Below are 14274 nucleotides of genomic sequence, written 5' to 3'. Positions count from 1 at the left end.
TGATCTGCCCCGGTGCCACAGGGTTGTAAATTACTCTGTGCATGTGCAAGCCTCAAGAACTGTCTCTGAAACGTCTATTAGGGTCTAGAACTGTCCATAGTACTAGTGAATGCTGGCACAGACAATATAAACAACATGCAGATGTTGTATCTGAAATATACATACAAATTAGCTGCATGTTACACAGTACAGTATGCACAGTTACAAATGTAGGGAAGCAACTATTTGGGACTGAGCATTGCTGACAGCATAAAACCCACAACTGGAAACAAACACCTCACTTTCTGGATGCACACAGAATATTCCAAGTAAACACACAGATAACATGGTCGGTAGCCAAACGTGCGTCTTCATCTGCCGACAACCACAGCCACTCTTACCTGGAGTAGAAGGGGTCAGAGTCCAAATGTGCATTCGGGCCTTCTGATTGGTGGAAACCAGGAGGCTGTGATATACAACTGAAAAAGAGATTAATCACAATAACCGGACTGTGGGGAAAGTCACATGCACAATTCAAATTGCTTTAGCAATGGCTAATATACAGTACTTCACATAAGTAGGCAACACTGACCAATAAGCCATCCATCCTCAACAGCTCCCACCTGTTGGCTTATTGGCCAACATGGCTGTTCTGCAGACTGAAGGAGTCGTGCGTTCCACCTGGCCAACATGGCTGTTCTGCAGACTGAAGGAGTCGTGCGTTCCACCTGGCCAACATGGCTGTTCTGCAGACTGAAGGAGTCGTGCGTTCCACCTGGCCAACATGGCTGTTCTGCAGACTGAAGGAGTTCTGGGTTCCACCTGACCAACATGGCTGTTTCTGCAGACTGAAGGAGTTGTGCGTTCCACCTGGCCAATTTGCCACCATTCAGCAGTGTATTTTACGCATCACAACCTAGCATCTGCACATTAAGAGTGGAAGCCTTTTCTGTTCACATAGTTGAACTTGTTTGGGGACCGTGCTTTTATGGCAATGTGGGTGCCATCTATCCGTTCATATTTGGGAACCCATTGATGGCATCCTGGTAAAGAAACCCCTCTTGACTTCAACCTGTTGTGTGATGGTGTATGGAAATTGTATGTGTTAATGTTTGTTTTGCTAACAATTGCATCCAAAACACTGGCTCATCGAATATACGTACTTTCCAGTTCCAATTTATGTCATCCATTAATAACAAGTCTAATACAGTATGTCTTCCATTAATAACTAGTCTAATACAGTATGTCTTCCATTAATAACAAGTCTAATACAGTATGTCATCCATTAATAACTAGTCTAATACAGTATGTCATCCATTAATAACTAGTCTAATACAGTATGTCATCCATTAATAACTAGTCTTAATACAGTATGTCATCCATTAATAACTAGTCTAATACAGTATGTCTTCCATTAATAACTAGTCTAATACAGTATGTCTTCCATTAATAACTAGTCTAATAGAGTATGTCTTCCATTAATAACTAGTCTAATAGAGTATGTCATCCATTAATAACTAGTCTAATACAGTATGTCTTCCATTAATAACTAGTCTAATCGAGTATGTCTTCCATGAATAACTAGTCTAATACAGTATGTCTTCCATTAATAACTAGTCTAATAGAGTATGTCTTCCATTAATAACTAGTCTAATACAGTATGTCATCCATTAATAACTAGTCTAATACAGTATGTCATCCATTAATAACTAGTCTAATACAGTATGTCTTCCATTAATAACTAGTCTAATAGAGTATGTCATCCATTAATAACTAGTCTAATACAGTATGTCATCCATTAATAACTAGTCTTAATACAGTATGTCATCCATTAATAACTAGTCTAATACAGTATGTCATCCATTAATAACTAGTCTAATACAGTATGTCATCCATTAATAACTAGTCTAATAGAGTATGTCATTCATTAATAACTAGTCTAATACACTATGTCATCCATTAATAACTAGTCTAATACAGTATGTCATCCATTAATAACTAGTCTAATACAGTATGTCATCCATTAATAACTAGTCTAATACAGTATGTCATCCATTAATAACTAGTCTAATACAGAATGTCATCCATTAATAACTAGTCTAATACAGTATGTCATCCATTAATAACTAGTCTAATACAGTATGTCATCCATTAATAACTAGTCTAATACAGTATGTCATCCATTAATAACTAGTCTAATACAGTATGTCATCCATTAATAACTAGTCTAATACAGTATGTCATCCATTAATAACTAGTCTAATACAGTATGGTCAAGTGGAAAATAAAGTGTTCCTGAACTGTCCACATCTAAAATTAGTAACTAAATCAAGCCAATCATGATTGTGTTAATTTAAAATGTTTTCATTAAATTATAGTTTAATTTGTCTACTGCACTGCACTGTACTGAACTATACTCTACCCAAGTTTACTGTACTCGAGTTTCAATTCACAATTCACTGGGTCTATATTCTTAGAATAAATATTTTTTATTAATTATCAACCTTGCTAATTTCCATGTTCCTGATAGGTCAAGATTTCATTGGGGGCGGGAGTAGAGAACCTAGACCCAGCTGTGTGGTACAGTATCTAAGTCGTTTGACACGGTAACTGGAGATCAACTGATCTGCTTGTTTATTCTTGTGGGGTTTTGGTTGTAAGCAAGTTTGTTTTAACACACTGGTGCATGTCATCTCCCGTTAGTATTGTTTTAAGGAATCCCAGTGCTGTGCGTTAAGTCTGCCTGTTGGTTGCATTTGACCCATTGGTTTTTAGATTTAAAATGTCCAAATGATGGCTGCCTGCCTACTCCCCACCACCGTGGACTGTTAGTGGACTGTTAGTGGACTGTTTGTGGACTTATCACAGGAGCACTATCCAGCAGGTGTGCCCGCTCAGTATTTGGATTGTTCCATAAAAAAAGGAGGATATTTTCCTAATATCTTTATTCATTGAATATTTCTGTGATAATATGGCCTGATATGTTGAAGTGTATTATGTATTGGCCAGTGATATACAAACTACTTAGAAATATTGAATAGATTAAATTATGTGTTTGTTATTTTGAGTTTGTACTGTATGATAGTGTTGGTTGACGAATCCTTACAACTGAATAATACAAAACAAACAAAGCTCAAGTCATACATAACTTTAATTCAGTTATAAAAACTACATATTTACAAAAGCTTGATAAACCTCTGTAATATACAGAGTATGTAAACTACAGAAAAGTTACACATTCATAATTACACACAGACATAATATTAATGTAAAAAAAAAAAACACTGTCATTGCTACAGTAGACCAGAGTAAAGATGGCCGACATCTTTGTCTGTGTGGTGTCTGTAGGACTGATACTATCTTTATGGAGAGCATCTGTGAGGGTGTGAACAGATCTATCATCATCCTGCTCAGTCTGTGGCTGAACAGCGTCTGTCTGTCTTTCTAACGTTACTGTTTGCACGATCAACATCAACAACATTTCCGTGTCTGTAGGGCTGTCTTTGTGGGTTACCTCTGTGTCTGTCTTTGAGAGGAGTCTATGTCTGTATATGTGTCTGTGTGACTGCTGTCTGTAGGGCTGTCTTTGTGGGTTACCTCTGTGTCTGTCTTTGAGAGGAGTCTATGTCTGTATATGTGTCTGTGTGACTGCTGTCTGTAGGGCTGTCTTTGTGGGTTACCTCTGTGTCTGTCTTTGAGAGGAGTCTATGTCTGTATATGTGTCTGTGTGACTGCTGTCTGTAGGGCTGTCTTTGTGGGTTACCTCTGTGTCTGTCTTTGAGAGGAGTCTATGTCTGTATCTGTGTCTGTGTGACTGCTGTCTGTAGGGCTGTCTTTGTGGGTTACCTCTGTGTCTGTCTTTGAGATGAGTCTATGTCTGTATCTGTGTCTGTGTGACTGCTGTCTGTAGGGCTGTCTTTGTAGGGTGTGTCTGTATCTGTGTCTGTGGCCGTTGAATCGCTATGTTTGATGCATGTGTCTGTTGGCATAGTCTCAGTGTTGTTAGGGTCACAAGGTATTCTGTCTATACTGTCAGTGTCCTCTGTTATTGTAGTGTCTACAAATGCACTGCTTGTTGTTGTATAGTCATTCTGTGTGTGTTCAACGTCTGCTTGACCAGGGCTTGTGTCTGTACTGTCAGTGTCTTGGTCTGTGTGAGTAGCCTCTGGGAGGATCTTTTCTGGATTTGAATTACTGGTTTCTCTGTCTCCTTTAAACACATCAGAATCGGCTTCATGGCTATCTGCATTGGTGTGACTGCTATCCTTACAGTTAGCATCTTTGGAATTTGCTTCTGCATCGATAGAGTCACCACATCCAGTCTCAGTCTCTGTTTCTCTATTTTCGGTAACTGGATGCTGTTTCTCTGTAGTGTCTGGGTGTCCTATCTCTATCTCTCCCCTCTCCATGTCTCCAAGTCCTGTATGTTGTCCCTCTGTGTCTCCCATCTCCATGTCTCCAAGTCCTGTATGTTGTCCCTCTGTGTCTCCCCTCTCCATGTCCTGTCGTCCAGCAGGCTCCAACCTCAGGCTACGTGCACTGTCCATGTCAATAGCCTCTTTGGGGATAGTATCTGTATGCTCACTGTATCCAGTCTCTGGCTCAGTCTCCATGTCTGTGTTTCTCGTCTCCAGGTCTGTATCACATGTTACTCCTCCTCTCTCTTCTGTCTCTTCTCCTCTCCCCTCCGTCTCTTCTCTTCCCTCCGTCTCCATCTCTCCTCCTCTGCCCTCCATCTCTCCTCTCCACTCCTCTGTCTCTTCTCTTCTCCCCTCTGTCTCTTCTCTTCCCTCCATCTCTGTTTCTCCTCCTCTGCCCTCAATCTCTCCTCTCCACTCCTCTGTCTCTCCTTCCCTCCCATCCATCTCTTCCAGCCCAGAGAGTTCCCTCCTCAGGCTCTGTGCCCTGTCCCTGTAAGCCTGGCAGAGCAGTGGGTCTGGCATGTGGTTGGCATGGATCTCTGCCAGCTTCATGTAGACCACATACAGCGCCTGTGGGTTGCCACGGTCCTCCAAGGCAGCAGCTAGAGCCAGCTGGAAGTAGCCCACCGAGTCATAGGTATCCTGGGGAGAAGGAGGGCGGGGGAGATGGGGGGGGTGGAGATATGGGGGGGAGGAGGAGGACAGAGGTGTTGGGAATAATTGGCCTTTTAGGTAATGTATTCATTAATAGCGTAAAAGGGTTTGTTACAATCTATCAGTGGTGTAAAGTACTTAAGTAAAAATACTTTAAAGTCCTACTTTAGTTTTTTGGAGTATCTGTACTTAACTTTTTATATTTTTGACAACTTTTACTTTTACTTCACGACATTCCTAAAGAAAATCTGTACTTTTTACTCCATACATTTTCCCTGACACCCAAAAGTACTCGTTATATTTTGAATGCTTAGCAGGACAGGAAAATGGTATAATTCAAGCACTTATCAAGAGAACATCCCTGCTTTGTCACGCCCTGATCTGTTTCACCTGTCCTTGTGATTGTCTCCACACCCTCCAGGTGTCGCTTGTTTTCCCCAGTTTATCCCTGTGTTTCCTGTCTCTCTGTGCCAGTTTGTCTTGTATGTTTCCAAGTCAACCAGCGTGTTTCCCCGTTCTCCTGCTTTTTGCATTCTCCTTTTTCTAGTCCTCTCGGTTTTGACCCTTGCCTGTTTCTGGACTTTGTACCGGCCTGCTTGACCATTCAGCCTGCATTGACCACGGGCCTGTCTGCCACTCTGTACCTCCTGGACTCTGATCTGGTTTTGACCTTTTTGCCTTTGCCTGTCCACGACCATTGTCTTGCTTACCCCTTTGGATTATTAAACATTGTAAGACTCCAACCATCTGCCTCCTGTGTCTGCATTTGGGTCTCGCCTTGTGCCTTGATATGCTTATCCCTACTGACTCTCATTTGGAGGACTCACTAAACATAAATGCTTAATTTGTAAATTGTCTTGAGTGTTGGAGTGTGCCCCTCCTGACTATCTGTAAATAAAAAAACAAGAACATCAGAATTTTACTTAAGTAGTATTTTACTGGGTGACTTTTACTTGAGTCATTTTCTGGTATTGTTACTTTTACTCAAGAATGACAATGGGTACTTTTTCCACCACTGCTATCTCTCTCTCCTGCTCTCTTTCTCCCTCTCTCTCACATGCTGTAGTGCTATTAAACTGGAAAGCCTATACAAATTAATGAACTACCCGATAGTAAAGACAATCATCTGTACTTCTGCCCTCCAGAGCCGGAGCCTTTACCTTTAATTTGTGCAGCGTCATGTCCCCCAGCCTGCAGTAGAGCTTGGTGTAGTATCTAGCCTCCAGGGGGTGCTGCAGAACAGCAGGGCTGAGAGACAGAGACTTGAGGTAGTAGTTCTCTGTCATCTCATACTGCTCCAGACTGTAGTACACCGTAGCCAGGCGGTGGTACGCTGCGCGCTCGTTCACACACACACCTGGAGGACAATAACGTAGCAGGATGGTTATCTACATGAATGGAATGAACAGATTCTAACTAAGATTGGTAGTCCTGGTTATAGGAAGCAGACCAGTAGCTGGAAGCCGAAGGGTTGCTGCTTCAAATCCCGGTCCAGGTGATAAAAGTGCCTCTCCCTTCCCCCCCTCCCTCCCTACATTACCTGTTTTGGTACTGATCTGTACAGCCAGAATGGCGTACTGTAGAGCCTCTTCATGCTCTTCCTGGGTCATCAGTAATTCAGTCAGTTTACTCAGCAGTCTGAACTCTGAGTGGACGTCATGGATGCTCCGAGCAAACGGGAGACTGCCGTCCTAAAACAAGACCACTGGTGTTATAATGTGTTGCTTTTAACAGGCTCAGGCCAGGGTATAAAGACAAGCCTGTTATAATGTGTTGCTTTTAACAGGCTCAGGCCAGGGTATAAAGACAAGCCTGTTATAATGTGTTGCTTTTAACAGGCTCAGGCCAGGGTATAAAGACAAGCCTGTTATAATGTGTTGCTTTTACAGGCTCTGGCCAGGGTATACATTTTTACATTTTACATTTTAGTCATTTAGCAGACGCTCTTATCCAGAGCGACTTACAGTAGTGAATGCATACATTTCATACAATTTCATACATTTTTCTTTCTGTGCTGGCCCCCAGTGGGAATCGAACCCACAACCCTGGTGTTGCAAACACCATGCTCTACCAACTGAGCTACAGGGAAGGCCATAAATATGTCTTCCAGCCAGCCAGGAGTCGAACCTAGAATCTTCTGATCCGTAGTCAGACACGTTATCCATTGCGCCACTGAACAGGTATAAAGCCTGTTCTAAATGTGTGTAAAATGGCACACTAGTCCAATTAAAATCTTAAGTGTCACTCATTTTCCAATTGAATTGAAACGATTATACAGAAAGTGACTTTGAAATACATGTTACCAATAAGTCATAACAATCTGTAATCTCATGGAGGTGATGGACACTCCAAAACCTAATTTCCTCCTCTGGTGATCAATAAAGTTCAATTCAATAACATCCACTCATCCACACCCTGTAGAAGGGCAGTGATGCCAGTCTGTTCCTGTGGCCTTTGAAGAAGATGTCTCCTGCCTCCTCGTAGATACTCATGGCGAAGCGAGGGTCATTCATCCTCAGGGCTGTCTTCACCGCTGCCTGCAAGTCAATCAGAATCAATCCATAATCAATACATCACCATATTGATCCAATGATGTGAGGGAACGTCTCGTATGATATTTACATTTTGGAAAATGCCAAAGTACCAGTACTATAACATGGGACATATAATTCATTAAACTCTTACCTTCTTGTTTGGCATTTGAATCATACAACGCAGGATGTTGGAAACAAGGTTTATAGAGAGACAGAGATTGTGACATCATATGATAAAACGTGCTATGAAGATGATATGATCCAGTGTGATTATAGGTCAGCTATGGGGAGAAGATGGTTATCACTGTGTTTGTTGACTGATAAGAGTCCATAATGTTCATGTTCATTCAGACACACATAGAGACACTAATTTACTTCCCTCTTTCTCTCCTCTTCTATCTTTCACTCTCCTCTTTGCTGTCTCTACTCCTTCTTCTCCATCCCTCCCCCTCTCGCATGGTGGTACATGTCAACCAGTTAATCTTTGTGGATGAGGTAATAGATCTCTCTCTGTACCTTTCTCTCTTCCCCCTTTCTCTCTTCCCCCTTTCTCTCTGGACTCACCTGTAGGTACATGTCAGCCAGTTCGTCTTCATGGATGAGGTAGTAGATGCGTCCCACCTGAAGCCACGTCTCTGACTCTTCCTCTCTCTTCCCCAGGTCAATGGAGATACGCAAACTCTGCTTACTGTAGTCCAGAGACTTCCTTGATGATCTGTTTGAATTGAATAACTTTATTAATCCTCAGACACTGCTTAGTGTAGTCCAGTGACTTCCTCGAAGACCTGAGAATAGCAAAACAGTAATTAATTCCAAATAAGTTTTTTTGCAGTGTTGATAGGAGAGAGAGGGAGATAGAAACACAGAGTGAAAGACAGAGAGAGAGATCAAAATTGAGACAGAGATGTAAACCTAGTTCTCAGTATTGAGGGACAGGTAGAGATATATACACCTATTTCACAGTATTGAGGGACAGACAGATATATAAACCTACTTCTCAGTATTGAGGGAGAGGTAGAGACAGACAGAGATATATAAACCTACTTCTCAGTATTGAGGGAGAGGTAGAGACAGACAGACAGATATATAAACCTACTTCTCAGTATTGAGGGAGAGGTAGAGACAGACAGAGATATATAAACCTACTTCTCAGTATTGAGGGCGAGGTAGAGACAGACAGAGATATATAAACCTACTTCTCAGTATTGAGGGAGAGGTAGAGACAGACAGACAGATATATAAACCTACTTCTCAGTATTGAGGGAGAGGTAGAGACAGACAGAGATATTTAAACCTACTTCTCAGTATTGAGGGAGAGGTAGAGACAGACAGAGATATATAAACCTACTTCTCAGTATTGAGGGAGAGGTAGAGACAGACAGACAGATATATAAACCTACTTCTCAGTATTGAGGGAGAGGTAGAGACAGACAGAGATATATAAACCTACTTCTCAGTATTGAGGGAGAGGTAGAGACAGACAGAGATATATAAACCTACTTCTCAGTATTGAGGGAGAGGTAGAGACAGACAGACATATATATAAACCTACTTCTCAGTATTGAGGGAGAGGTAGAGACAGACAGAGATATATAAACCTACTTCTCAGTATTGAGGGAGAAGTAGAGACAGACAGAGATATATAAACCTACTTCTCAGTATTGAGGGAGAGGTAGAGACAGACAGAGATATATAAACCTACTTCTCAGTATTGAGGGAGAGGTAGAGACAGACAGACAGATATATAAACCTACTTCTCAGTATTGAGGGAGAGGTAGAGACAGACAGACAGATATATAAAACTACTTCTCAGTATTGAGGGAGAGGTAGAGACAGACAGAGATATATAAACCTACTTCTCAGTATTGAGGGAGAGGTAGAGACAGACAGACAGATATATAAACCTACTTCTCAGTATTGAGGGAGAGGTAGAGACAGACAGACAGATATATAAACCTACTTCTCAGTATTGAGGGAGAGGTAGAGACAGACAGACAGATATATAAACCTACTTCTCAGTATTGAGGGAGAGGTAGAGACAGACAGAGATATATAAACCTACTTCTCAGTATTGAGGGAGAGGTAGAGACAGACAGACAGATATATAAACCTACTTCTCAGTATTGAGGGAGAGGTAGAGACAGACAGAGATATATAAACCTACTTCTCAGTATTGAGGGAGAGGTAGAGACAGACAGAGATATATAAACCTACTTCTCAGTATTGAGGGAGAGGTAGAGACAGACAGAGATATATAAACCTACTTCTCAGTATTGAGGGAGAGGTAGAGACAGACAGAGATATATAAACCTACTTCTCAGTATTGAGGGAGAGGTAGAGACAGACAGACAGATATATAAACCTACTTCTCAGTATTGAGGGAGAGGTAGAGACAGACAGAGATATATAAACCTACTTCTCAGTATTGAGGGAGAGGTAGAGACAGACAGAGATATATAAACCTACTTCTCAGTATTGAGGGAGAGGTAGAGACAGACAGATATATAAACCTACTTCTCAGTATTGAGGGAGAGGTAGAGACAGACAGACAGATATATAAACCTACTTCTCAGTATTGAGGGAGAGGTAGAGACAGACAGACAGATATATAAACCTACTTCTCAGTATTGAGGGAGAGGTAGAGACAGACAGATATATAAACCTACTTCTCAGTATTGAGGGAGAGGTAGAGACAGACAGACAGATATATATAAACCTACTTCTCAGTATTGAGGGAGAGGTAGAGACAGACAGAGATATATAAACCTACTTCTCAGTATTGAGGGAGAGGTAGAGACAGACAGATATATAAACCTACTTCTCAGTATTGAGGGAGAGGTAGAGACAGACAGAGATATATAAACCTACTTCTCAGTATTGAGGGAGAGGTACAGACAGACAGATATATAAACCTACTTCTCAGTATTGAGGGAGAGGTAGAGACAGACAGACAGATATATAAACCTACTTCTCAGTATTGAGGGAGAGGTAGAGACAGACAGACAGATATATAAACCTACTTCTCAGTATTGAGGGAGAGGTAGAGACAGACAGAGATATATAAACCTACTTCTCAGTATTGAGGGAGAGGTAGAGACAGACAGAGATATATAAACCTACTTCTCAGTATTGAGGGAGAGGTAGAGACAGACAGACAGATATATAAACCTACTTCTCAGTATTGAGGGAGAGGTAGAGACAGACAGAGATATATAAACCTACTTCTCAGTATTGAGGGAGAGGTAGAGACAGACAGATATATAAACCTACTTCTCAGTATTGAGGGAGAGGTAGACACAGACAGAGATATATAAACCTACTTCTCAGTATTGAGGGAGAGGTAGAGACAGACAGAGATATATAAACCTACTTCTCAGTATTGAGGGAGAGGTAGAGACAGACAGACAGACAGAGATATAAACCTACTTCTCAGTATTGAGGGAGAGGTAGAGACAGACAGAGATATATAAACCTACTTCTCAGTATTGAGGGAGAGGTAGAGACAGACAGACAGAGATATAAACCTACTTCTCAGTATTGAGGGAGAGGTAGAGACAGACAGACAGATATATAAACCTACTTCTCAGTATTGAGGGAGAGGTAGAGACAGACAGACAGATATATAAACCTACTTCTCAGTATTGAGGGAGAGGTAGAGACAGACAGATATATAAACCTACTTCTCAGTATTGAGGGAGAGGTAGAGACAGACAGACAGAGATATATAAACCTACTTCTCAGTATTGAGGGAGAGGTAGAGACAGACAGAGATATATAAACCTACTTCTCAGTATTGAGGGAGAGGTAGAGACAGACAGACAGATATATAAACCTACGTCTCAGTATTGAGGGAGAGGTAGAGACAGACAGAGATATATAAACCTACTTCTCAGTATTGAGGGAGAGGTAGAGACAGACAGACAGATATATAAACCTACTTCTCAGTATTGAGGGAGAGGTAGAGACAGACAGAGATATATAAACCTACTTCTCAGTATTGAGGGAGAGGTAGAGACAGACAGACAGATATATAAACCTACTTCTCAGTATTGAGGGAGAGGTAGAGACAGACAGAGATATATAAACCTACTTCTCAGTATTGAGGGAGAGGTAGAGACAGACAGAGATATATAAACCTACTTCTCAGTATTGAGGGAGAGGTAGAGACAGACAGAGATATATAAACCTACTTCTCAGTATTGAGGGAGAGGTAGAGACAGACAGAGATATATAAACCTACTTCTCAGTATTGAGGGAGAGGTAGAGACAGACAGACAGATATATAAACCTACTTCTCAGTATTGAGGGAGAGGTAGAGACAGACAGACAGATATATAAACCTACTTCTCAGTATTGAGGGAGAGGTAGAGACAGACAGAGATATATAAACCTACTTCTCAGTATTGAGAGAGAGGTAGAGACAGACAGAGATATATAAACCTACTTCTCAGTATTGAGGGAGAGGTAGAGACAGACAGACAGATATATAAACCTACTTCTCAGTATTGAGGGAGAGGTAGAGACAGACAGAGATATATAAACCTACTTCTCAGTATTGAGGGAGAGGTAGAGACAGACAGAGATATATAAACCTACTTCTCAGTATTGAGGGAGAGGTAGAGACAGACAGACAGATATATAAACCTACTTCTCAGTATTGAGGGAGAGGTAGAGACAGACAGAGATATATAAACCTACTTCTCAGTATTGAGGGAGAGGTAGAGACAGACAGACAGATATATAAACCTACTTCTCAGTATTGAGGGAGAGGTAGAGACAGACAGAGATATATAAACCTACTTCTCAGTATTGAGGGAGAGGTAGAGACAGACAGAGATATATAAACCTACTTCTCAGTATTGAGGGAGAGGTAGAGACAGACAGACAGATATATAAACCTACTTCTCAGTATTGAGGGAGAGGTAGAGAGAGACAGAGATATATAAACCTACTTCTCAGTATTGAGGGAGAGGTAGAGACAGACAGAGATATATAAACCTACTTCTCAGTATTGAGGGAGAGGTAGAGACAGACAGACAGATATATAAACCTACTTCTCAGTATTGAGGGAGAGGTAGAGACAGACAGAGAGATATAAACCTACTTCTCAGTATTGAGGGAGAGGTAGAGACAGACAGACAGATATATAAACCTACTTCTCAGTATTGAGGGAGAGGTAGAGACAGACAGAGATATATAAACCTACTTCTCAGTATTGAGGGAGAGGTAGAGACAGACAGAGATATATAAACCTACTTCTCAGTATTGAGGGAGAGGTAGAGACAGACAGAGATATATAAACCTACTTCTCAGTATTGAGGGAGAGGTAGAGACAGACAGACAGATATATAAACCTACTTCTCAGTATTGAGGGAGAGGTAGAGACAGACAGACAGATATATAAACCTACTTCTCAGTATTGAGGGAGAGGTAGAGACAGACAGAGATATATAAACCTACTTCTCAGTATTGAGGGAGAGGTAGAGACAGACAGAGATATATAAACCTACTTCTCAGTATTGAGGGAGAGGTAGAGACAGACAGACAGATATATAAACCTACTTCTCAGTATTGAGGGAGAGGTAGAGACAGACAGACAGATATATAAACCTACTTCTCAGTATTGAGGGAGAGGTAGAGACAGACAGAGATATATAAACCTACTTCTCAGTATTGAGGGAGAGGTAGAGACAGACAGAGATATATAAACCTACTTCTCAGTATTGAGGGAGAGGTAGAGACAGACAGACAGATATATAAACCTACTTCTCAGTATTGAGGGAGAGGTAGAGACAGACAGACAGATATATAAACCTACTTCTCAGTATTGAGGGAGAGGTAGAGACAGACAGACAGATATATAAACCTACGCCTCAGTATTGAGGGAGAGGTAGAGACAGACAGAGATATATAAACCTACTTCTCAGTATTGAGGGAGAGGTAGAGACAGACAGACAGATATATAAACCTACTTCTCAGTATTGAGGGAGAGGTAGAGACAGACAGAGATATATAAACCTACTTCTCAGTATTGAGGGAGAGGTAGAGACAGACAGAGATATATAAACCTACTTCTCAGTATTGAGGGAGAGGTAGAGACAGACAGAGATATATAAACCTACTTCTCAGTATTGAGGGAGAGGTAGAGACAGACAGAGATATATAAACCTACTTCTCAGTATTGAGGGAGAGGTAGAGACAGACAGACAGATATATAAACCTACTTCTCAGTATTGAGGGAGAGGTAGAGACAGACAGACAGATATATAAACCTACTTCTCAGTATTGAGGGAGAGGTAGAGACAGACAGAGATATATAAACCTACTTCTCAGTATTGAGAGAGAGGTAGAGACAGACAGAGATATATAAACCTACTTCTCAGTATTGAGGGAGAGGTAGAGACAGACAGACAGATATATAAACCTACTTCTCAGTATTGAGGGAGAGGTAGAGACAGACAGAGATATATAAACCTACTTCTCAGTATTGAGGGAGAGGTAGAGACAGACAGAGATATATAAACCTACTTCTCAGTATTGAGGGAGAGGTAGAGACAGACAGACAGATATATAAACCTACTTCTCAGTATTGAGGGAGAGGTAGAGACAGACAGAGATATATAAACCTACTTCTCAGTATTGAGGGAGAGGTAGAGACAGACAGACAGATATATAAACCTACTTCT

General features: G+C 41.1%; 1 protein-coding gene across 3 annotated transcripts in view; it reads right to left on the bottom strand.

Annotated features, from left to right (window-relative positions):
- Window positions 1-3112: 3112 nt before the first annotated feature.
- Window positions 3113-14274, bottom strand: part of LOC115205623 (SH3 domain and tetratricopeptide repeat-containing protein 2) — a 53367-nt gene continuing 42205 nt past the window's right edge. For all 3 annotated transcript variants that reach the window (XM_029771794.1, XM_029771793.1, XM_029771792.1), the window contains 5 exons: window positions 8153-8303; window positions 7469-7591; window positions 6595-6745; window positions 6215-6411; window positions 3113-5042 (listed from right to left, as the gene is read on the bottom strand). In XM_029771794.1, coding sequence (XP_029627654.1) covers window positions 3822-5042; window positions 6215-6411; window positions 6595-6745; window positions 7469-7591; window positions 8153-8303 — 1843 coding nt within the window. In that variant the 3' untranslated portion in view covers window positions 3113-3821. The remainder of the gene's footprint in view (window positions 5043-6214; window positions 6412-6594; window positions 6746-7468; window positions 7592-8152; window positions 8304-14274) is intronic.

The sequence above is a fragment of the Salmo trutta genome, chromosome 13 (assembly GCF_901001165.1).
Source record: "Salmo trutta chromosome 13, fSalTru1.1, whole genome shotgun sequence".
Lineage (NCBI taxonomy): Eukaryota > Metazoa > Chordata > Actinopteri > Salmoniformes > Salmonidae > Salmo > Salmo trutta.
This window is presented reverse-complemented; position numbering and strand designations above follow the sequence as displayed.